The sequence below is a fragment of the Lissotriton helveticus genome, chromosome 3_1, assembly GCF_964261635.1.
Source record: "Lissotriton helveticus chromosome 3_1, aLisHel1.1, whole genome shotgun sequence".
Classification (NCBI taxonomy): domain Eukaryota; kingdom Metazoa; phylum Chordata; class Amphibia; order Caudata; family Salamandridae; genus Lissotriton; species Lissotriton helveticus.
In genome coordinates, this window is record NC_136061.1 from 368273222 (window position 1) to 368298999 (window position 25778).

The 25778-nt window shown below is 41.1% G+C and overlaps 1 protein-coding gene across 4 annotated transcripts in view; it reads left to right on the top strand.

Annotated features, from left to right (window-relative positions):
- Positions 1–25778, top strand: part of FLOT2 (flotillin 2) — a 309213-nt gene that overhangs the window by 97170 nt on the left and 186265 nt on the right. For 2 of the 4 annotated variants that reach the window (XM_078680086.1, XM_078680088.1), the window contains exon 3: positions 3688–3778. In XM_078680086.1, the coding sequence (XP_078536212.1) occupies positions 3688–3778 (91 nt within the window). Of the gene's footprint in view, positions 1–3687; positions 3779–8732; positions 8824–25778 lie in introns of all 4 variants that reach the window. The other 2 variants (XM_078680085.1, XM_078680087.1) reach the window with 1 other exon arrangement.

Here is a 25778-nt window from a genome sequence, read left to right on the forward strand (position 1 = left end):
ACGTCTAACTTGACTCAAGCTTTCAGCGTTGCTGATAGCCAAATTGTAAACAAATGAAGTCATCCACATTTCTGAAAAGCTATGTTGGTGACCAATTTGTACTGAGAATACACAGTTTATAACCTATCATTCATGTTCCGAATTGATATCACCATGGATCTGGGTAACCTTTGCCAATACATCAAGGTGAGAATAGAGTATTTGTCATAAGACGAATGCCATTGGAGTAAGATGCCCCTGTTTTAGGCCTGTATTATGTAACAGGGCTCTTTTGGTATGAATGTGTTAAAAACACTACACATTTTAATCATTGTCCGGCTATTAATGCAGACTAGCCCAGAGTTTGTCTAGGCTGATCCCACCTTTCCCTGTTAGTAATATTCCTCATCAATGGTACTAAAATTGGAAATGTTCAAAGGCTATGGTAACCTCTTCAAATCTCTCTACAAGCATTAAGTGATAGAGATTTTGTATCTGCCAGCTGCCAGATTTCATAGCATTATGTGTTCTTGAACACCATACATGTAGATGTCCTAGGGTAATTCTTGGAGTTTTCATTTTATTTTTGTGAGGTTAGCCTAGAACCAAGTATCAGACTTAAATTATGCTTTAAATACGTTATTGTCTTTTACTTCACAGTACATTGTGCAAATTGCGTCATTGCATTCTTTCTCATCTTTATTCTCGGTGGGAATAAATATTATTTCGGTCTGTGTTGTAGCAGTCTGAGGACTGACTCCGAGAGCAAGACCGCCTGGGTAGGACAGGTGATTCAAATCTATATTTGATTTCCTGTGCAAACCAATGTTCTAAAAACATACAGATGATTTCTCTTTAGTCAAGTCTCTTATTTGCTGAGCCTTCTCTCAGTACCTCGTGCATCTGTTTCCTAACCACAACAAACACAAATGCCCCACTGTTAAATATTCATTGTGAAACACTGCTGCTATTCAGATTGTCCATAGGTCACAGAGGAATGCTGCTTAGCCCGGTTTCAGGTGCTACAAAGATTTCATCTTCAGTTCCAATCACATCTCCTCAGGCTGAGGGCATTTGTGATGCATTGCTCTGGGGATCACAGTTCGATCCCCGGCACCGGCGGCAGGTTAGCCCAGCACCATGTGACTCTGGGCAATAGCTTGCTTAATCTTCCCGACGGCCCCCAGCGCCTAGAGACCCTTACGGGTGATTGTGCGCTTTACAAATGTGGATTATTATTATTATTATTGCTCCACTGCAGCTGATTCTTTGCACTTTCGCCTCCTTTGTTAAATTGCAGTTTCAGTAGGCATCCTGTGAAAGACTAGACAGCTTGGCAGTAAAACAGTGGAGACTATCTTGGGCGGAGCAGGCAGTAGTTGTAAGTGAATATTGTTTATGCAGTTTGCCATGAGGTTTCTCCTTCAAGCATCACCCTACATGAGTATTTGAAATGTTTTTCGATATACTTACTTAAATGCCCCTCCCCAGAATTAGAGAAGCTTCTAGAGCTTTTTCTCTGTCTCTTTTTCTGAGTGTTTCTACTTTTCTTTTTTCTTGCATGGCTTTTTCAAGGATTGATTCCATACAGTGTACCTATTATGAGGCGTTGTCTGCTCTAAAAGGTGTCCGGAGGAATCTCTTCTGCTACCCCCAAATAATCATTGGAATTTGTGCTGCTTTTTCTCCAAACAGGTGGTCCACCCAATCGCCTTGATTCGCATAAATTCCACAAGTTTATGTTGCATTTGATTGTGACGCAAATTGGTTTATGGAATCTGCAAATTGTCCCTCTTATAACAATACTAAAAAAGAGTAAAAACTGGACTTTTTATTTTCAGGCAGGTTTACATCTTCTCTGGAAAAGCCTCCCAATAGACAATTGACAATTTTGCAGGCATAAGTGATAATGCTGGAATACCATGGGAACAAAGCCTGCTACCAATCACTACAGATGCTAGAATGTTTACTACTTTGATACAGCCAGTGTAAAGTGGGTAGCCCTTGAGGAAAACACCCTCCTAATTATGGTGGGTTTATTGTCACAAAATCTGAATTTGCTGGTTGTTTTCCTTCCATTTGTACATCCTGTCTTTATTCCAACTTTTCCTGGTATGGAACATGGATTAGTTAAAGCCTATGTGCAGTTCCAAATCATCAAACACACAAAAGATGATGGGAGGAATCCTTACAATAAACCTTTGTCACATGTTGTAGCATTCAAATCCATAGTTCTTTTGCCCCCCATGCCACCTTAGTTTGGACCCAGCTATATGCAAATAAGTATTGACCCTACTCTAATAAGAACAGTTCAGCCCGAACTGCCAGGCCAGATCCTCCCCGAACCAGAACTCAAGCAACCCAAGACGGGTTTCACCCTGACTGGGGCTCATCAGTCTGGTATAGCTTGGTTCCAGTGGAAGAGTGACCACAGGACTCTCATCTGGTCATATATTTGCAAATTAGGGTGTAACATCAAACGTACTAAAGGCATTGCGAGGAATGCTTGCAATAAGTATGATCATTGGCAATCTGAATCATGCCACAATTTAATATGGCAGATTGGATTTCTTTTTTTTTTTTACCACTTTCTTAACCAGCTGCCTGTTTCTATATGGTATTAGAAAATTCTACCTTTTTCTTGTGAAGCTCTTGTTAATTAATAATAAATTATGAAGTAAACCAAAGCTGCATCTTATTCTGGGCAATCCAAGGCTCGATTGCCCATAGCCTGTTTTTGCTGCCTCTGAATCATTTTTTATACTGGTACGCTCTTTCGGGTATCGGAGCGCTTTACATAGCACCAGTTTCGTTACAGAAGGACACATTCATTTTTTTCTTAGGCACGGGGAGATTAAGTGATTTGCCCAGGCTCGCAGGATGTTGAGTGTCGTTACCGAGATTCGAGCCGGGTTCCCCAGCTTCGAGGGCGACCGCTCTAGCCTTAAGGCTACATCCTCACCCCAAGGATTTTGTTCTTGTATTTAGAAGGGTACATCCCAGCTGTTCAGGATAACAATATGTGTTGGTTTTTTAATGCAGCTGTAACTGAGCCATATTGTACATAGTATGGTCAAAAATAATAATTGTGATCACACATAGATGTGAATAGCATTCATCTGCAATAACCCATTTGCCTAATAATATTTCATTTACTCTAAATGACCTTGGGATTTGGATTCATTGCCCCATTTTCAGGCCATGTTACTACAGTGACCAGCCAAGCATTCATTATAATGCCTTGAGTGGATGTCACAAATCAAACTTGAAAAAAGTATTTGCTTAGCAAAGTATTTTTTAAAATGCTTAAAATGTATAGTGGATTTAATGGTCGAAGAGCATGTTCCCATGGCTTACTTGGAGCTACACGCATCATTTAACAGACCCACTTTCAGCCATGTATGGTTGTGTTAACACACTGTATCACTGTCTGTTTTCAGAGTTTGTTTTTAATATACTGGCAATTACATTATAGGAAGGCATCTGGTTAATTACGCGCAAGCTTTTTTAGCCACAATGCATATAAAAACCCTGCTTCTGACAGAGGATTACAATGATTATTATTGGGGAAGGCTAATGCCTTTTTAATACACTGCAAGAAGGAATGCAAACCTCAAAAAGTCCAGTTTTTATTTTGGTGGATTGAGTTTTTTCTCTCTAGTAACCGCTTTGTATATTTGCTGTCCTACCCTATTTACTGCTACTCAGACTGTCTTTGGAGGTTATGACCATCCTCTGTCGCTGTGAGAATATTGAGACATCGGAGGGGGTCCCGCTTTACGTAACAGGGGTTGCACAGGTAATAAAGCACAAAGCTTCCTAACTTTGCTGTTAATTTCCCATCTTTCTCCTTGTTTTCATACAGCAACAGCAGAACGGGAATTGAAAAACTAACCATTTCCTTCCAGTGGCATTTTTAATACAACAGCCTCCTCTCCCCTTTGCTTTCTCTCCATTCGTCTTTCTAGTGCTTGCTTCTAGCAGTCAGTTCTGTGGGTAATGCACAAGTAAACGTACTTTAAAATCGGGATCCACTGAATCATGGTTGTAAGTACAACTGACCATTTAAGTAACTGATGTTGATTTTAAGTAACGCTTCTGACATTTTTAGATACTTCGAAGTTACTCATTGCAAAATTGTTTTGCAGCGACAGGACCTAGATCTACAAAATGGCTCTTTGGGGATGTGTTTGTTTAACTTGTAGTAACTCCAGGCCTATAGCAAATTACTAAAAATCTAAATTACAAAAAAGTAAAATAAAAAAAGTAGACGCACACAGTCTGTGTTTCCAGGTTGAGTTGTGTTTTCTCCTCTGATGACATAAACAGTGTGTGTTACTTCCACCAAAGGGAAGATAAGCAACACTCGTAGCAGAATACAAGTTAGATTTAACATTCCCCGAAGCCGCTCACTGGCTTACCAGTTAGATTTAATGTTCTCTTTGGCCATTCACAGGGTTATGTCAGACTGATTAAAGTAGAGCATTATTGTTTACACCCTTATTGCCTCTCACAGTACCAAATTAACGTCAGCTTTTTTATAATGTAGGAGAGAGTTAGAGATTTGTGTAAACCATGTACTGGAGCTATAAAACATGTGACCCCATAACACCAATGCGGGACTTTTCCTTCCTCTGGTGAGTCAAATGTGACCTTTATCTTTGATAGTTTTATAGTTGTTTTGTTATAATGATGAACTGATACTTAACTTCTCCCTAAAGGAAAATATTTTTTATTTTCCGTTTTAGCTGGGATGTAATGCCGGTTGAAGCCAACTCTTGTGTGTTCAACCTGGGCTGAATTTCACATTGGCACTGTCTGAAAGTAGATCCAGTCGTATGACTGATTGGATGCTGCCCCTTAGACATTGAAGTTAGAATCAGACATTCTATAATTCTGAAATATTCTCAAAATGTGGCTGCCTCCATCTAAATAATTCAAATTATATTGGTCGATTCACTATTCTGAACACATGGTGCTCACATTTGTGATCCAGGTCAAAATGCAACTCATTTGTTTTTTCCACTGTAGACCCAAAGAGAAGATTGACAATGGGACTTTGATCGCATCACCGAGCCGTCAACCGAGTCCCGAGCCTTCAACGTGTCCCTGAAATTATTTTAGGCAAGAACTGTTTAGGGTTAACTCCTATACTCGGTCTAGGGAATAGGTAGGTGGAGCTTCCTTACCCATGCCTTCATATCTGGCAAAAAAACGTGTTAAGTAGATACAGAAGATACTCAACTGGTCACCTGAGATAATCAATGACTGATATTCTAGGACTTGATGGCTGCACAGCAAGTCCAATTCATGCAAGCCTTTTTCCCCCTCTAAAATACAAGCTAGTAGGCACCAGCCAACAAAGCGAATAGCGAAGACCTGTGCAGCTATGTAAATGTATCAGTGGGTGAAAATGCCTTATCCTAATGATTAACATGACAATTCACAAGGAAATAGAGTTGCCCAGGATAAGGAAAGGAAGAAATTTGTTAAGCTTCATGAGCCTTTTTCTGAATTGCTTGATCATCATCTGCTCTTAATATTGCGTCTCGACTTGTAGTTAAATATATTGAAAACAGAATTTGACAATTCCTCAACAGAGTTAAGCGAAGTTGCTTGAAGGCAGAGTATTGTGAGCTGTCTGTATATGGCAAAGTCATTGATCCCATGATAATCAGCACCAAGACTTAATACTCAAAAGGTCCTAATAGGGGAATTAAACGACCAGTGGGCATGTCAAGATATGTTGTTGGATCTGGCTTGGCCCCTCCCTAACAGTTTGGAGATGGTTAAGGTTGTTAAAGAGACCTGGGTGTGGACCAAAGATTTTTTGCAAACTGGATTTGGACAATTTGTCTATTGGGAAATGCCTGTTGTCCCACCTTGATGAATTGGTAGATAGCTGGTGTTTTTTACACTCACTTTTATCTTTTCTTTACATAGGGTACAAGTACCATTCAGAATACGTGCCAATGTCAATGAGTGATACAGAGCTTGTTCATTAAGACAGACCACAAACTGGCAGCATTAGCCTTCTCCAAGGTTGAAGCAGGTACAGAGTGATAGCTGTTTAGTGAGTAGTCTTTTTAAAGGATCCTTCCACTGGTTTGGACAAGAAGTAAACATCCACCGCAGATGTTTTCCCCTCAAATATTTTTGGATGACTGGCTGTGATAGAAGTTTGATTGGTTGCCTTTTTACCAAAGTTTGTAGCTTCCAATGGGCAGCCAGTATACATTTGAAAGTCACAAAGGAGGTTGAAACATTTCTTTACACTTGGGCAACAGAAGAGCAACCAAAGAAAACTGCAGAATAAACCTTAATTCTCTGAAGGATGGATTGAATGGTTGCTTTGGAATTAGGAGAGCCTATCCCCAGTCACTTCAGTTTCCAAAAGAGGCATCTCAGCCTAGAGGCAGTAAAAGCCTCCTTTCCAACTGAGAACATTAGTCACAAAGGAGATTGCAGATCACCTCTGAAAAGGGGTTATTGTCAGGACAAAACTGTGTCTTTTGGTGGACTTTGCATTGTATCTAGTGATGGTTGGTCTCTGTGGGTGCTGGCCTGATGAGTTGGTGACCTGCTTCAGCCCACCGCTTCTTGTTCTACCCTCTTACCTCCACGGGCATAGCATTTATGATTTCCTGGCAGTAAGATTTATGTGGGTAATGTCCCCTTTATGCTATTAATTACAGCGTTGGTCAACTGCTAGAAATCAAACAATTGCTAGGTGATCATGTTGGCCTGGCATTGGGCATGACAAGCCCTACCTGTACTTCATTCCTGTAATACACAGAACACTTGGCAGTTGTCACTTCCAAGTACTAAGGACGGGGTGTCTGTACGTGCTTAAAGTTCGAGTGTTTGACCATAGCACTAAAGTGTCTTAGAATCCTAGGAGAGTTTTGGTACTTGATCATTGTTCTCTTCAACACCATATTGTCTCTCGTCTTATTCTTCCTCCGCAGTCTAGCCCACAACATTCAGGCAAGTCTATTCATTAGCAGTATCTACATGGACATGGCATCCAAAAGTCAGAGCGAAAAAATATATTTTTAGTAGTAATAAAATGAACCAACTAGCCAGCTCCCAATCTAAGAAAATATACTTTACTCTTCATGCCTGCTCCGTCTTCCCAGCATTTAAGTAAGACTTATTTTACAATTCCTTTTTCCTCTCTGCATCTAATTTCATTCGTCCTCCTATACTTAGCTGCCTTGTGGGAAAAGCATATCTCAGATCAAGACATAAATAGTTTTACATTATAGACTCTGGACGCCACAGTGTGATCCAGACATTGAGTTGTTACACAGAGAGTACTAGTTGTCGAAAGAAATATTGTTTCTGAGTAAGTAATTCTTCCAATTTGCTCCCTTGTAATCTGATCAGTTGCAAGTATGTTGCTACGTTCTAGCCAACAACCGTGCCACCTTGAGATCTGAGCGGGACATGGTAGTTTTTCTACCCGACCGGCATCGTACTGTTCCGTACGTTTATTGGGACCTACATCTGCAATGACCATAACCTTCTGCCAATCCTAATCTATTTTAGTTGGACAGCTGTTGACGATGGAGATTAGACATCCACATTCTTTTCACTTGTTGAGCAGTTTTGAGTTCTAGGGTTCTTTCTACTTACAGTAATTTGTTCTTTAGCTTCAGATACCTGTGGTCTTTTTATGTTCCATTACAAGTGTTGGTTTACTAACCCTCCTCATTATACATACTTATTTTTTGGATGGAAAAACTGTTCAATAAGTCATGTTTTTACAGGCAAATGTTATCCCTCAACGTTTTGTGGACTTCAATAGCATGCATTATTGTTTGAGTTCCAACACTTTCCTTTTGGAAATGAGTGAGTCAGGAACACTTCATAAAACAAAATAAACGTTCCAGTAGCATTGTAGTAGATTTTCATCAATAAGGATGGGTGATTATTTATATTTAAAGGAAGCCCATTTTTTGTCTTCAGAGTGAATTGCCCATATCGGAAAAAGAGTTGCAGTTACTTTCTTCCATAATTGTTTAAATAATTCTGTGACAATACTGACTTGCACGTTTTATTTTAAACATAATTTGTATTATATAGGTATGGTTCCTGTTTTTTTCCTCATTAGATGCCATTTTCCATTTAGGTGCTATATTGTTTTAGCCGCTGGCCTTTCAGGATTTGTTCTTTATTGTGGTTTGTTTAGTGACTACTTTAGATGCTTTAGCACATGGGCCTCCAAACTTTTCTGTAATAAGAGCTACTATTGTTCAAATAATATCGTCCCGAGTGACTAATATTGTTAGTGTTGTAAAAGTGACCACATCAGACAAGAAAACATTAGTTAGGGCCTGCTCAGTTGTGGTGGAAACTTTTTAAAACACATTTTGCTCTTGCTCAGACATGATCAGAAAGATATCTCGCTTAAAAGAAATTACATTTTAATAGATTTTCTATTGTTGTGGAGGCGGGTTAGACTGGTTACTTTTTACAGCTGGTGAAGAATTATTTAAAAATGAAAGACCCGAGTTCTGACAAGATAATGTATTGAAATCTCCTTTCTGTTCACAATAGATGTATAGGGAAGGTCAGAGCATTATTTAAAACTTGGCAAAACGAGCCTAGTTATAACTTGCCACCATTTTAAAGTTTTGTGACTGTGCATTACCCATTGTGAACTATGGAGTGGTGATGAAAGCAAATGGGAGTTGAAATGCTGATCTCAATTACCAGGATACATGCAAACGTTTTACGTTTTTTGGCAGGATTTCCTTAGAGATAATGACGTTACAGCCCAGGTGTGAGGACGTAGAGACGGCAGAGGGGGTTGCTTTAACTGTCACGGGTGTGGCACAGGTACTGTAACAACAAAAACCTAATTTTGGGAATGCATGCTTGACTGACTTTCTTCATCATTTCTTTCCTGTCATGAAAACTGTAAGATATTCAGTGAATGATCTGCTTCCGTAGTTGAATGAGTTTTCATTTGATTTTAACAGCATTGCATCCTCATTGGCAATTCCAATGTTTTTCCAGTTAATTTCAGACGTGTCTTTACAGTTTTGTCCGTTGACCCCAGTCTTAACGCAGCTGCTTTTTTCCCCTTGTTTAAGTTGGATTAAGTGGCGTGTATATATTTTCTGTCTTGCGATTTTAAGAGGAGTGATTTTAGCTTATACATATAGATCTGTCTGTCTGTCTGTCTATCTATCCACACAAACAAATAAAAAAAAGTACAAAAAAAGAAAACTTGCTACATAAAAATATATGTCGGGAATGTGCAGTTAGGTCAGCATGCGGCCATCTTAGAATGCTATTGTGCATGGTGTACAATCCTTTTAAATTTCAAACTTTGCTGCCACGTTTTGAAGCAGTGTTTTAACCATCTTGGAAAGGCAAAATAATAATACGTAATGCCCAGTACCATTTGAAGATGGCAATCTAGCAAATATTGCGCTGGTTAGACAACTTGTAACAGTATTGTGCAAAATTTATCCTTATTGTTATGTATGAGGGTCAACATGTAGCTGGTAAACATGGTGTCCATCTCAGAACAATAAAACAATGATGCTATTGCCAATGCAATTCAAAGATCGTGCCAGTTTCAGAAGCAGCAGCCACATGGGATATTTCTCACTGCAGATAAATTAAGAGGCCAGTGGCATGGTAGCACTACCCAAGAAACCGACAGTTTTTGTTAAAATAATTTTTTTATAGTAAAATAAAAAACAAAATCACGATTTGAAAAAAGAAATAAAAAGGTAGACTTTAAAAGGGGAAAATATACGTATAAAGAACTAGCCCATCAGCCCTAGCACTGAAGTGTACTGAGTTTCAGATGAATGAGCAGTTGTGATCAGGCAAAGTACCATCCCTCATAGGGTAATAGGCATGAAGTGCTAAAGTGGGCTTACCCATTACCCCATGCTCTGTGCTTTCATGGGTGGAAATTGAATGTGAAAGACACTAACTACACAGTGGTTAAAGCGGGTTGACCCAAACTCTTCTGTGTTTGTGTGCGTATATATGCAGCTGGAAAGAGAAGTAAGAAATTGGAACTTCTAAGCTCATGTTTATCCTCTGGTCTCTAGGCACTAGTGCTAGTGAGAGGGCCTGAAAATCGGTTGAGCCGACTAGTAAAGGAGACATGTCTTTAAGTTCTTTACAAAATCAATATTGGTTCTTATGACTACGTAATGAAAACAGTAAGCAATTCCACAGCTTGGGGTCAGAACAGAGAGAGAGCTCTACCTCCCTTACGAGTCCCTCTGAATCGTAGAACCGATGCCATAAGTTGGCATGCTGATTGAAGGGCGCATGAGGAAATATGTTGCAATATACATGTTTTTGCCTACATTATAATAGTCTAGCTGCCTTGGCTGCTGGTTCACCAGTGTATGTTGTTCAAGGTATTGTGCAGTTCCTCTGCTGGCATTAATAAAACCTTCCTTACCTATATGTTCCAAGATTATGTACTTAGATAAAATCTCCAGTCAGCAAACTTGCTTAAACAGACATTAAGAATACATCACTCTTAAAAATGCCTATTGTTATTCCAGAGACCAAGCAAGCCTAACTTCAGGCTAATCCAGCTTGTCCCAGGCATAACAGTGGTTCTTAAAATGGTGGTCAAAGCACAGCTTTGTCTTGCTGGAACCGAACAATCTTCTGAATGAATTCTAGTTAGGATTGTATACTCATTGGATAAGTCAAGAATCGACCAGGCCTGGGCACACCTGTGCTTTGATCCACCTTGACTTCTGTAACCACACTACATAGCTGGCATTTGCTGTTGTGCAGAACCCGAGTAACGACCCTCCTTTTGTTAATCTCTCTGCTATCCAATAGGATTCCTAGTCCAATTGGTATCTCATCTCAACTACATATTCTGTGGAGTTTGTCCAAAGGTGACACTGCCAGATTCCTCTTTAATGTTTATATGATGATCTTTGTTAAAGTATTCTGAGCTAAAATCTGAGCTTACATTTGTATGTTCACAGAACCCAGACTCCCAATAGGGTACCTAGCGACACGGCACCAGCAGCTTGTCACTGAACTGCCTGACCAAAGTCCGTACATGGGTGATTCAGAACTAACTCTGCCCTGCCGTCTGATGTTTTGCTCTTGTCCACTTCCCCTCAGTTTCCCGGCACTCCTCTGTCTGTGCTTGTGGCGTATCTTCAGTTCTTTCCAAAAGGTTTTAGTTTTGGAGACAACTTTTAGGTTTAATTTCTTTTTCATTTTAGTGGTTAACTGTGTCACAATACCAGAGTTCTTCCATCTGTGCATTTTAAGTGGTATCCTGATACTGCTAATCATACTGCAACAAATAGCCCTGGTAATTGGGGTGTTAATATCTTCGTCTCAGATCAGAGCTGGTGAAATTTTGAAAGGCCTGGCTCACCTGTTCCACCAAGTATTTTGACGGATCCTGCATACATTTGTACTACTTGCTGGCCTTCACTTTATCTCCTGACAATCCACTGTAAGTGTCCGCTTATCATTCTCTTTTGTATTCCCTGTCTTGTAGAGCTTTGAAGTGGTACTGGTTATGTAAGTTGTAAAGAAAACTGAAAATAAACATTTTCCATACTCTTTAGGTCTTACCTCTCTTTTCTGAAAATGAAAGTAATTCTGGTGTTTACGGACAATAAACAGAAGTGTTTCATTGAAACTAACTAGGGCTTCAATCCCCTGTACTCCGCCTACCTACAGTTTAAATTTGGTATTGGATATTTCTTACCAACCATTCGGCGGTTCATTGAGTGATTGTTCAAAGCCCCTGCTAAGTCAAAGGGTTTTGCCTGACCCTGAGCTATAGGTCCACCGCATTGAGAGGTGAAAGCTTCTTACCCATATGGGCAGGTTTTTATTCTCTCCAGTGATTCATAAGGCTTCCATCAAGTGCTAATGCATAGTTCTTCTTAGAACTGCTTTGCAGTTCCAACCTAACCAGGAAGGCTTCTTACTCCTCTTCCACATTGGTGCTTGTATCCAGATCCTCTGGGAGTTGAGAGAGACCTACTCGGCAAACTGAGAAGCTTGGTGCAAGAAGTGCAGAAGCAAGCTACCTCCAGCGCGCAGTCAACATCCTTGCTTAAGCCTCCTTGAACACAAAGGGCATTAGAAGCAGCGCACTAACAGGCCTTGACCCCTGGTGCATCAACCTTCTTGGACACCAAGGCTCTCCGGTCCTACTGGGAGACATCAAAGGTGTGCAGTTGCAAGGAGTATAGGACTCCTCTGCTAGTGCATATTATAGACCAGCAAGAATTGGCACTTCCGACTGAGCTGCAGTACTGTCAGAAGCCCTGCCAATGCAGATGGTCCTTCCTCTCAGGGCGCAGTCTCCGTTAGTCTCTTCCCTAGCTGCTTGCATACTATGTATAGAAGGCATGCTTTGTGTTTCTACCTTGACGGAACCAGGGTGCCTTTTGATGACCTTCGGTGGCAATGTTGTCAGGAAGTGGCTCCTAAAGCTTTTATTGGCAGATGGCTAACGTTAAGCATAGCCAGCTGTTGTCATGGTGAAAGCCATGACATTGAATGGATCTAAACGCCCTCTACTAAGGCAACATCTGTGCTGTTCTCCAGGAATGTATCTGTTAGAGACAGGTGCTTTTGGGATATAGAAGATCAATATTGTCCTACAGGCAACTTCAAAGTCTTTGTGCCTACAGACCGTGACCAGAGAGGGCCAGAGGCATTCACCATGACCAAAACCGGAGGAGGCAGCCCCTGTCCTCACTCAGGACCCCTTAACCTAACTAGGTATATGAAGGTGGTCAAAAATTATCTGTATAGAAACAGTATGTACGCGTTCCTTTTTTACCCTACAAAGTTTTTATAAGGACCTCATAGAATATGATGCTCTCTAGATTTTAAATGTATCAAGCCATCATCACTTGTATCACCAGGCTGCTAACTTAATGCACTGCTACCGGTTCCCAAATGGTAGTAAGAACTGGACCGTGAAGTAAATCTAAGATAATGGTACCTTGATGATACTCTTCTTTATCCTCTGTCCTACAGGAGGAGTCAAAGGTACGCATATGGGCAGGGTTGCGTTTGTGGAGCGCATGATGTACATGTTCGCTTTTCGAGTGCCCAAAGCTTTTCACCTTTTTTGCTTTATGGCCTGGTAAGCATATTATCTTCTCCTACAAATATTTCTAGTCTTGCTCCTATTAGTTAGGAAACTGGAGAGCAGGCCGGTGGTATTGGGAGAAAATGCCTGGGTGGTACTCCTGCCACTTTTAGTTCTTTTTCTTGTACTTTGAGAACATGCACCTTGCCATAGAATAACAAATATTGGACCTGGTTAGTAATTTATTGGGGCGGGTGCGGAGTCTAGTGCCCCTATGCAATGCAAGAACTGTGATCACCAAAAATATCTTTACGGCAACTTTCCCAATTTCTAACCATCTTTGCTTGCATATTCAACCCTCTATTTATTAGTTGACGATTACTGCTTAAATGCTTTATTTTTTAGAAAACCTATTTTCTTCTTAACAGTACACTTATTGGTGACACATATAATACATCCCTCTTGTCAGATATTCACAATTATCAGTAATTGTGGATTTTTGTCCATTATTCAAATATTGCTCTATTTTCTGATTTGCATAGAGGTCCAGGAGGCAATCCAGTTGACTAGATACAATGTTACAAACCCAACAGAACACGGTATCTATCATATTGTAGTCACTTCTTGACCACAGGACAGTTGAGCTCTGTTGAAGCAGTGATGCGGTTTCTAGAAGAACAGCTCCTTTGGAGGTGAAACTGACTCATAGCTGTAATAGGTTGTGCCCACAGTATCATTCCTTTAAATCTGCGAATGTATCTGCAATATGATCGAATATCTTGCCTGCCCTGCAGCACTAAGCGTTTTAATACTATGAGCATGTGTATAGTGCCTTGTATTATTAGTATGGCACCAAAGCATTTTGTTCTTCTGGATGGCCATATTGTAGGGTTCTCGGATTTCCATTTAACAATTGTTTGGTTGTGCTTTGTTTCGCCATAAGGACTTGCCATGTAGTCTGCTCTTTGAATTTGGTTGTGAATCTTGTAACTCCCAATTACTGCTTTTGTGCTTTGGAGATGTTTAATTGAAGAGTCTGCACCAACTTCTCAGACAATATTAAAAGATACAACTGCTTCAAAACAAAACGCACCCCAACAGTAAAGAGTATAATTTAGCATGTGCTTTAAAGAGTTTCCAGTCATGAGGCCAATGCATTTTGTATTTTATTTACTGTGCAGACGTGGTGTAGGTGGGGAATGTCAAAAAATATCTGAACTCCCAGGAAAAAGAGTTCGATATGTGCAAAGATGATGCCGGTTACTTTGCATTCACTACACCTCCTATCTTACCTCTTGAAAGACTGCTGTAAGTGTCATTTCTTTAGCTCTGTGTTCAGACTCCGTGTTTTCTGATCCTTTTCATACTTTCCATTGGACTTCTTAATGCTGTTTTTTCTTACCTAGTCCCAACATACTGACCCTTGCCAATCTAAGTTGGGGACCTCACAAGCAAATTTTCACCTTAAAATGGCAGCTCGGGGAGAGCATACAAAATCACAAAGAAACAAATTCTACAGTTTTATTTATGGTATTTTGTTACTGGTAAGTAATCTATTTTAAACCCCTATACTACTGTGTCCCAGTTTGACTTCTTTGACTCATATGCAGTCCTTCCAACATAAGAACAGACGAGAACCCTTTTGCACTACACTTAGTAGAAGCAATTCAAAAGCCTTGTCGTCCTATATTACTTCTGGTTTACCTTAGGTTAGGACTTTTTCAGAATGTAATAAGATTGACTTTATCTTATCTTTATCTTAGGGATAGTGCACAAGATCCCCTAACTGCTCCTTTTCCATTTTGAGGACATAAGCGTTTTGTCTATTGAAGGGATAGCACTTGTATGCAGCTAATGTTCACTTTTTCTTTAGTTATGCTTAATCCTCACTCCACCAGTTTCATAGAATGTTGGACCTATGTTTCTGAGTTTCTGACCGATTTTTCAAATCATCCTTTCAGTTCCAGAGCCAAACTGCCCTGATATTTAGTACTAGGGTATAAGGACATCTTCAATGTTCGTCTGGTCTAAGAGAGTTAGAAATTCGTTGCATGAAAGCTAAAGTCATATCAGTCGTATTTCACAGCCACCAGCTGCTTATGTTTTTTTCCTAGATGTAGTGCCCTGCCAGGGAGAGGATTTGTATAGTTGATGGATGATTGGCTCCTTTTTCCACCCTGCCAGGTGTGAAGGATGTACGACATTACAACGCATGCTTTTACATCGCATCCTTTTACAACGCGAGTTTTACAACGCATACCATTACAACGCATAGTGCTTTGGGGCGCTGAATAGTGAATTATTTAATTTACTATTCCAACTCCAGTCCCCGTGGATAGTAGGGAAGGTGTTGGATAGTAAATTAAATATATTCCCTATCCTAGAGCGCCCTCCAGCGCAATGCGTTGTAATGGTTTGCGTTGTAAAAGTTGCGATGTAAAAGCATCGCGTGGTAAAAGTTGCGTTGTAAGTGATGTTTCCCGGTGTGAAAGGTCTAGCCAAATTAAACAAACCAGGCTCACACAGGAGCAACCTGTGGGAGATGAAGGGTTGAAAGGCCTCTTCAAATATGAAGAAGATGGGGGTATACATCCTCCTTTGAAAGCTCAGTTCAACACTATAGAATCCCACCAAGGATTGTGGTGTATAGTACACGGGATACGGATTGGGGGGGAGGATGGTAGGTCACCCCGTATGGATATGCTAGCTCCGCATGACTAGTGCGGGGAAGGAAAGAATTCCTTTTTTATATATAACCATCACACACTCTAGTAGTGTCATGTTTCATCATTGGGTTCACCCTGACTCACAAAGGTCAGGGTGGGCTCGACTGTGTTCCAGGGAGCACTTAGAAATAGAGGGTGACCAGGGAGCTTTACTAGAGATTAAAAGTCCCTCACCTTATCCTAGGTGTCCCTTTATTCTTGGAGAGCGTGGGGAAAGCTAAAATAAGAAAAGGGGTAATCTGGACTTTTATGGTCCTATGACCCTGTTTTTTTTCCCAACATGTTTCAGCCCTACTCGAAGGCCTAACAAGGTCCAGGGCTTTCATCAGAGTATCAAATAAATACCTCCTTGGTAAGTTTTTTAAATTTTTTTTTATTTTAAACACCTTTATTGACAATACCTCCTTGGTAAGTTGTCACAAATGTAGAGTAATGTCATGCACTATTGTGAAGGCAGTGTTAATACTTGCCCGTCATTTGTCTTTTTGTTGCGTCACCCACATTTGATGGGTATCCTATATCTCGAGGGCGAGTCTCCTTTTAGTCACACATTCATCAAGGGTTACCCCGGCTACTTGCCTAATGCTGCCCTTGTTCTCTAGTGCTCCTGAGATCTATGATTCCAATCAAATGACCTTTAGGAGTCAGGGTGAACCCAATGATGAAGCATGACCCTACTAGAGTGTGTGAGTGTTATATATAAAAAAGGAACTCTTTCCTTCCCCGCACTAGTCATGTGAAGCTAACGTATCTACACGGGATGACATACCAGATTTGCTTCAATAGCTTTTGCCCTTTAAGGACTGACCATATGAACCTTTCTACCAGTGCATAATCTTTTGGACCAACTTGTTACGCATGGCCATCGTGGGGAAGAAAATTAGCCTCCAGTCTCAACACTAGAATTTTTAGACCCTTACTCTGATTTCCCTTGAGAGCCACCCGGTAGCCATTTTTGTATACTATATTAAGACTGGATGTTCTGAGGATTTTACTTATTTGCTGTCAAGGATGAGGTAGACTCTTTGGATGGCTCTCTATTTGTTCACCAAGGCTCACCAGACGTGGTGTTATGGCCTTCTTGCATTACTAGAGGTGCACATCTTCCCTTACATGGATGACTTTTTTGCGAAATTCTCTAACATCAGGAATAGAGGGACAGACTCCAACACGATTACAACTAGTAATATTTCCAAATCCTACAAGTGTAGGTGTCCGGTATGCTTGGAATAACTTGTGGTCATGTCCCAGATCCACACAGTGTACGGGGACACACAGGGTATTTTTTCAACCGGAAGTCTTGAAGTTATCATGGGGGTTTTACTGAAAAACTGCACACCTAGGATTGGTTTTAATAAAGATGAGCAAAATAATGAAGGAGCTGAAGATGCAAACCTATGTTTAACATGAACCTTTGATACCAGATACATTTGTGAAAGCTTTGTCACTGTTTTTACCCATAACACCAGGCAGTGTGAGAATGACTCCATGGGGTGGGGGCTACTGAATGTAGGTGAAAAATGCACCATTAAAATGTTTACTTCGTGACACTGCTGTTGCCAGAAAGATTTTGACGAGGTCTCCAATCTGTGTGCTAATGCACAATGCCGAAGAGGCATTTAAAATCTTTAGTATTAAAAGGTTTTTCATCTTTGCAAGGAAAGGCTATAGGAGCCTTACAGTACGGTAGCTCAGCCTGAGACTGCCAAGTGGGGAACCATTTATGGTAGTTTATGAAAACAAAGAAGACTGAAGCCATTTGCCATTTCAGAAACTTGAAGGCATCAGTTCCATAGTTCGCATGCCTGTAAGTAGTCCATAGATGCTCACATTTCAATGGGTAGACGTTCCTAAGGATTCAGAAAAAGAAAATAACACATGCATCAAATATTAGTTAGATTTCATCACAAGACCGGAGGCTACCATTAAGCTTTTATTACTGCCCCAAGATGCAGACCTTTAAAAGAATACTGTACATCATAAAACAATAGAAAGTTCATGAAGGACTATACATGTCCATTGCACGCATTCATTCTCCTCTTTTATTAGCTGCTCCTCAGCAAGACAAGTATATATTTTCTGTTACCTTCTAAAACGAGAGATATTTGCATAATAGTCATTGTTTATACCTACTATTAATAAGTGCAGCGTTAATAGTGAGAATGCTGGTAGTATGATTTGATTTTAAGATTAATATACTTATGCCAATCCAATTTATGGTTGGGTTAGGCAAGGATTAATCGTTTAACCCTTCAAACTAGTTTCAGTTGGCGAATTACTACTTAAAATAAACTAGTCCATTTCAATTTTTTGAACTGTCTTACTTTAAAGAGGTATAGTAAGCAAATAGTGCGTACCACAAATTGCCGTGACTAATTATATACCGCTGTCAAATTAAACGGAAACACAGCGCTGACTGCATTAACTGCTGAACAGGCGTAACGCTTTCTAGAGAAACAAGCATTGGCATAGCTAATAGGTCTCACCTTTGGGACCTTATAAGTATTTAGTTATTCAGCAGGTCCCAAAGACGAGACCTTTTGGCTATGCCAATGCTTGTTGTTTTATCTGGGCATGTTGGGAGGTTAGGGGACTGGGTCTCGATATCGGGTTGGGAGCATAGCTATGAGCTACTCAATTTGAATGCGTAGGTAATACAACCAGAGGTGTGAAATGAAAGGTTCACTACCAGGACTAACAGGAAGGTAGAAAGTTAGGCTGATTAGAAAGGTCAGGAGGGGTAGAGGCAAGCATAGTGGTGAGGGGAGAAACAGATGCATGCTAGGAGAGCCCTTTGAGGGAGGGAGGCGAAATGGCAAGACGCACTGAAAGGTGGGTCGGGTAAAGATCGTAGAGAGGCAAACAGAAGGGTAGCGAGGGGTGAAGGGTAGACAAAGAAGTGAGATGTAGAAGAAAAAGATTCAGGTACAGAGACCGGTAAATCAAAGATGGAGAGGGGAGAATAACGCTGTCGTAGAACGAAAGAGGGCCAGGTAGAGAGAGGGAGAGGTGTGTCAGAGACCGGTAGTGACAGCCGAGGAAGATGGAATAATAAAGACTGAGGTAGACAGGTGATGTAGAGGGGTGCGTTGATATAAAGGAAGTGCAGAGATGCGTTTGGACAGTTGTCCGCGGCAGCAGCCGGACTCGCACCCACCGCGCTTGTGGCCTTCAGGGTTGGACTAAATGAGGAATTCCAAAGCAGGAGGCTGACCTCTGCACTGAGCACAAGAGGGCAATCTGCAGTGGCAGAACAGGGGAACCTAGCCCCATGCAGCCATACAACAGGATGTGACGTATTGTGATGGAAGTAGAGGCCGAGTGGCTCTTGACGGCTGATGGTCTACAACCAGAAGCCATTAGGAGAATAATAGTCATGCCGTGCCAAGAGTCTGTGTGTTTTCCTGCTGCCTGTGGGCCATCTCCTTCTCACTGCCCACAGAGTAATAATAATTCTTTTGCCAATACTGCAATGGTTATACAATAAACAGCATTGTATGTGTACCCACTACTATAGTTCGCATATTTGAGCTGACGTCACTAGACCCCACCCGCTTAGAGCAGGGTGGGTGATGTGGATCTCATGCAGACTTATCGTCTCTCTGGCCAATGAACAACCTGCAAGCTCTCCCCTCAACCAATCCTGACCCACTATGAAGGTTCTCAGGCCTCGTTGCCAATGAACAAGTGATGAGATCTTCCCAGCCAATCCTGTGTCGGGAGATCCTGGCCAATACAACGTTACCTGACCTCCAACTATTCATCTCATGCTTTTTGCGTTCTAAAAGCCATGTGGTCTTTGTGCATGCCTAGAGGTGATTAAATACATTAACACCCCAGTCTAAGAAGGAGTAATGATGAAAAAGATTTCAGCCTCACATAAAGGACTATACGCCAGATGTAGGTAAATCTCATTTACCGAATCATAAATACCGAATTTTACCGATTCGGTATTTATGAATCTGTAAATGAGATGTAGGTAAAATTTCGGTATTTTTTACCGAATCGGTAAGATTCGGTATTTACCGATTCGGTAAATACCGAATCGGTATTTGCTATTGAATCCTATGGGCCTTGAAGCCCATAGGATTCAATAGCAAATACCGATTCGGTATTTACCGAATCGGTAAATACACCGAATTGCTAAGGGGGACAGGGTGTCACTTTGACACCCTGTTGCACCCCTGTAACTGGCTTTTGTGCCATGTGGCACACAGACATGCCCTTAGGGCATGTCTGTGTGCCCATGGCACAGGTGTACATGCACAGATGTGCACGTACACTAGAATTTGTTATTTACCATGCAATTGTATTGCATGGTAAATACCGAATTCTAGAAGGCCCTGTAGCACTATTAGAAATGCTACCTACATCTCAAATTTCATGTTCGGTATTTTTACCGAATGGTAAATTTACCGAATCGGTAAAATTTACAGAATCGGTAAATTTACCGATTTCTGTAATTTTACAGATTCGGTAAAATTACAGATTCGGTAAAATTACCGAATATGTCCGTTTTTGTGCCCCTACATCTCCATAGCCCTTTACCGGTCGGAAACGGCCGAAAATCGGTATTTTCGGCCTATTCCGACCGGTAAAGGCTACCTACATCTGGCCCTATATGCTATAAGCACGAGCAAAAAGGAGACTGAGAGGGTGGAGCGAGTGAGTGGCCGGGACGTGTGAGCGAGGAGAGAGGCACCAGCGCGCGCCTGGGAGAGCAGTCTGCTCATTTTCAAGCACTGCACTTGTGGCACGCCCCTGCTCGCTCCCGCAAGGTGAATGCCGCCACAAGCATGAGTGTGTGCTTGAAAATTAGCAAAGCGACGGCTAAAGGCCCTCCTAAGCAGCGCAATTGCGCTGCATAGGCGAGACCTAAAAACTCCTACATGGGAAATCGCACAAGAGCTGGGAATAGGACCTTAAAAAGTCCGTTCCCAAGTTGCTATTAGAGATATGCGACCGCACTCACAGCTTTGCGTCCTCTCAGCACATTGCTGGGTTACCACAGCCCAAGGCTGTCCTCCCTTGATTTTGACACGTAACCAAGGAAACAACCCCTCACTCCCCCTTGCCGGTCAAAATATCTAATATTACTAGGCTTGCAATGTCACCATGTGGCCTTTGTTAATATTAACACTGTGATGCCTTTTGCCTCAATTAAATCAACCAAACTGAAATAGTTTTAAGTACAAAAAAGAACGAAGTGATACCTTCAACCAACAGTAGGTATATCCTGGGCACAAGACTTATTAAAACCTAGAAATAATAATACTACTAACCCTCAAGCCCAGGCATGGCACAGTGAACTCATGGGGAAATCCATAAGGAGAATTTTGGAGGAGAAACTCTGGTCCTCCGTGAGAGAGGTGGTAGATGCCACACTTAATAAGAGGGAACAAGGGTCCTCCGTTGAGGAGAATTATTGCTCTCAGATGGAGAGTCCCCCTCTACATCTGTACCTCAGAGAGGGGGCAAGGCTTCCTAGAAAAATAAACATGCTGGGAAGGCATATTAAAACGGCAATGGTAGCCTGTGCGCTACAATAGAGTGGTGCTCTCAGCAGAACAAAAGAAAGACGCTGCCTTGACAGGGCACAAAGAAAAGTTGCCCATAGCGGCATGATGGGAAGAGGTGACTTTCAAGACACCCTAATCTCCTAAATGGAAAGTATGGATAACGATGAAATTGAAATGTATGAGTTTATTTTTGACCCTCCGGATAACTATGAAGTCCTGGGGACTCTAGATGAGTACCTGGAGCAAAACACTTCTACCCATCAGATTAAAGACCCGTTTGGGGAAGAAATGTTGAATCCCACTACTATTAACGCATCTGCGCAGCGAGGAATGGTGTCAATGGACCAAGTATCCAGATACCTCACTCACCGGGTAAAGAAGCCACTTAATAAAGAAACTCGCAACCTCTTCAAAACTAAATGCCCTTGAACTTCTACTGAAGATAAAGTGTGCAACACACCAAACTTAGACCCGGAAATCGTAACCACCTGTTAACATTTGGAAATTACCCAAGAAAGGGCTTGGAAAAATGCTTAAAGCAATCCCAAGATAAGGTACTTGATATATTGGGACCACTCAAACGCATATTAGATATTACAGAAGATGCCCGGGCTAAAAATACCCCAGCAATCACGGAACTTCTCAGAAGGTGGGCACAACGTGCCATATGCATGCGAGGGTGGCTAACGCTAATCTAAATATGGAAAGAAGGAGGGCTGTATTGATGAGAATGAACCCTAAGCTTGCCCGACCTATCCACTACAGGGGAACTACTACGTAGAGGTTACCGCTAATGCTCGACCTTCTACCCCTAACACTAGAGAATATCAAGGAATCATGTTGGAAGGTCTAGGACCTCAAACCCAGGATACCAAGGTGAGCAGTACTCATTCCCCCCTAAAGGTGGTAGGAAGGGTAAGGTTCTTTGTACACAATTGGGAGAAAATCAGCTGGTTGTTAGAAACAATTGGAAGCTTCAAAATAGATTTTTCTGAATACCCAAACCAAACAGTATAACCCAGAGAACTGGTATTAGATACTGAGAAAAAATTACTCCTAGATTTGGAGGCTTCCCAAATGGTACCCAAGGGGCTGTTCGTACATGTCCCAGAGAATGATTTATCAAAGGGTTTTGTAAGCACGGTCTTTAAGGTATAGAAGGACAAGGGCTGGTGCCCAGTCATCAACTTAAGAGATTTAAACACATACCTAATATACAGACATTTCTAGATGGAAGGTATCCATCTTTTGAGGGATATCCTTCAAACAAGGGATTGGTTGGTAAAATTAGATATCAAAGATGCGCACTTTATGATACCAATGGACGGGCACAGTCAGAAGTATCTTCGCTTTTCATGGTGGGGCGTAACTTACCAATTCCTCTGTCTACCCTTCAGACTGTGGTCGGCCCCATGGTGTTTTATAAATGTAGTGCGCCCTTTAGTAATTTACCTCAGACAGACGGGAGTCAGACTGACAACATATTTGGACAATATCCCTATTATGTCCCAGCACAAGTAGGAATTGTTAAAACACGGTCTTGGACAACAGACCTTCTGCAGAGTTTGGGCTTCATAGTGAATACGGAGAAGTCTGTGAAGACCACACACAGAACAGACAGAAGGGAAGGGGAGTATAATTAAAGTGTATAGTGTTTGAAGGTAAAAATATAGATTTTAGACAATCAACTGTTACAGCTCTTTAGGAGAATCTGAATTTTATTTACTGTGAGGTTCTTTTTTCTCATTATTTTTTAGAGAATAATGCATAAAGTGCAACATAAATCACCAATGTGGTTCGTCCCTTGTATCGTCGCAGCAAAAAGAGGAGGATGACTGCGTGCAATGGACATTTATAGTCCTTCATGAACATTCTATTGTTTTATGATGTACTAGTATTTCTTAAAGGGCTGCATGTTGGGGCAGCAATAAAAGCTTATTGCGTAATGTTAGTCTCCATTGTCTTTAATGAAATCAAGATTCTCTCTGCATGTTTATTGGAGAATCATCATTCTCCTGAAGGAGGCAGTTTTGATGCTTACACAATCGAGATCAAATCCATTGTCTTATTGTACAGTATGTCACTTTTCACAATCTGGAAACTGTACGGGTGGAATAGGAAGATGAGGATTTCCTCATTGAAAAATGAGGATGGAGAACCATGTTCAAAATGTACGCATGCTGAATACAGCCTATAGAGAATTTAAAATGTCCATTCAAAATACAGGTGTGGACTCCATGTGTGGAGAGAACATGTAAAGCAGCTCCACAGGGCCCAGTTTACATTGAAAGCTGTGCTCATTGAGACTGTGCGTTTGTTGTGGTCATAACAGCCACCTTCTCACTCAAGGATCAACTAATTACATATCTGTACAAGGAAAGTAAAAGGTTGAATATTGCTCCTTGAAGGGTAGATTCTGGGGTAGGTGTGAACTGGCAAACAACAAATCCCCAAATGGTGGTAATCTTTTATGTTGAGAAGAGACATATGAATTGCTCCAGCATGTTTGCATCAGCACTGGAAAAGGGTTCCATACATAATCATAAATATTAATTCTACTCATGTGCCGTATGGAGGGGAACGCTTGTTTAGACCCAAAGATGACCATTTCTTGTTAACATTAAGAGGGAGACAAATTGCTGATACTGCACCTTTCTTCCTATGAAAGCATTCATATGCCTGTATGCCTGGGTACAGGACCGAGATATTCTTCTCAGTCCCACAACAGCAGAGGCCTCCTTAGTGTCCGGCTCAGTTGTGCCAATGGAGTAATTTTTGATGCAGCATTGAAGCTATAGGGCCTCAAACCAGAACATCCTCTCCTCAAATTCCCCCAACCACTTATCGCTCAGGGATGAATGAGTTTTTTAAGTAGAAAATTGTCACATTGATGTGTATGTCCACCATGGCCGATTTTCACAGAGTCCTTCACCAGGAGAGTAACACCAAGGCAGTTACATCCTTGCTTGTCCGCATCCCATAAGATTATATTCCTCCCAACATGGGTGAAAGAGTATTCAATTTATTTTCTGGTTCCCAAGATGGATGGAGATTGCCTACAGCCGTTGAACAGATATGTCAAAATTATGTTTCAAAATAATGAGTTGGCAGAGGATCGCTCCACCCAAAGTACAAGAAGTGTTTGGAGTAAGTCTTGCCTACACTAAGCAATCTGTACTGTTTCATAATCTGCTAAGGCAGTGAACAGGTTCACATACTCAGGACATTGTACTTTTGCTGGGATTACTTTATGGCTTTTATATCAAATGTGGTAGCCATGGTAAGACTGAGGCAGTGATGGTGAATTCTTTATTCACTGTATCTGATAAGACTTTACATTCCTCAGCGAATCTAGGCCAACGAAAGAGAACAGACCCTGAGCTTCTTATCGTTGTTGTACTTTCTACAAATCACCATAGAGACAGACCTATGGTCAGATGAAAGTGCTGGATATTCTTCAAAAACATTATTTGCGTTTGCTTTCTTGTTGGAGCAATATAAACAAATTGACTGTTATCCAACAACGATAAAGACTAGACTGAGCGGGGATTCTTGTATCTCAATTTTCGAGTTTAATCATTAAATAACCCCCTCCATTGGTTGGATGGGCCATTGTTCCTCAACGAGGAGAATTGAGAAGGAACAAACATTTACATCAAGCACCATAAACAGTGAAGTCCATTTGGAGATCCACAAGATTCAATAGATAGAGCTGGTGTGATGTAAAGGTTTCATAAACAATTCAAATCTATTTATTTATTCAGTTTGTATTAATATTTAGTCATCAATCATAGATTCAACTAATCCATCAGTAGATATTTCAAAACAAGGTAAAATGCCACATAAGTATGGTTTACATATAAAATAGAGAATACACAGTAAGTGTGTTCCATAAAGGAAATCCCTAGTGTAAATTTAAAAGAGGTTCAGGCATAGAAATTGCAATTTCTTCAATAAGCAAGTAAAGGTGTCAGTTCAGAAACCCAAAATATGAGCGCTGAGAGAATGAAAATGCATAGATCTGAAGCCTTCGCACTTTAGTAAGAGAAAATGACAAAGCTGGAAAGTATTCTCCGCTTTAAATCAGCAAGCGCATCCAGTCTCTGATTGAGAAAAGAAAGGGCTCAAAGGGAGTGCCTCCTATCCAGTCCTGTTCTCCTGCTCTCTCCTTTAACAGCTGTGACACACACACCAATATAATCCTGCCAAAGCAACATTAGAAACTAATATTACATTCCTGTACCCGGCAAGCAATTAATTTACCGCAAAGTCTGGGAGCAGGTGAACTCCCTATTTTCTCACATCTTCACAATAAATCACAGTAGTTGAGTCCTTGATATTATACACTAGGAGCATCTTGTGAGACAGACCGTTCTTCCCTCGAGTCCTGTTTTTTGCCATCTCCTCTCCTCTGGGTGAGAACCTCGCCATCAGTTGTCTGATATCTAAGAAATGCTGATTCACTATATAACAGAAGGC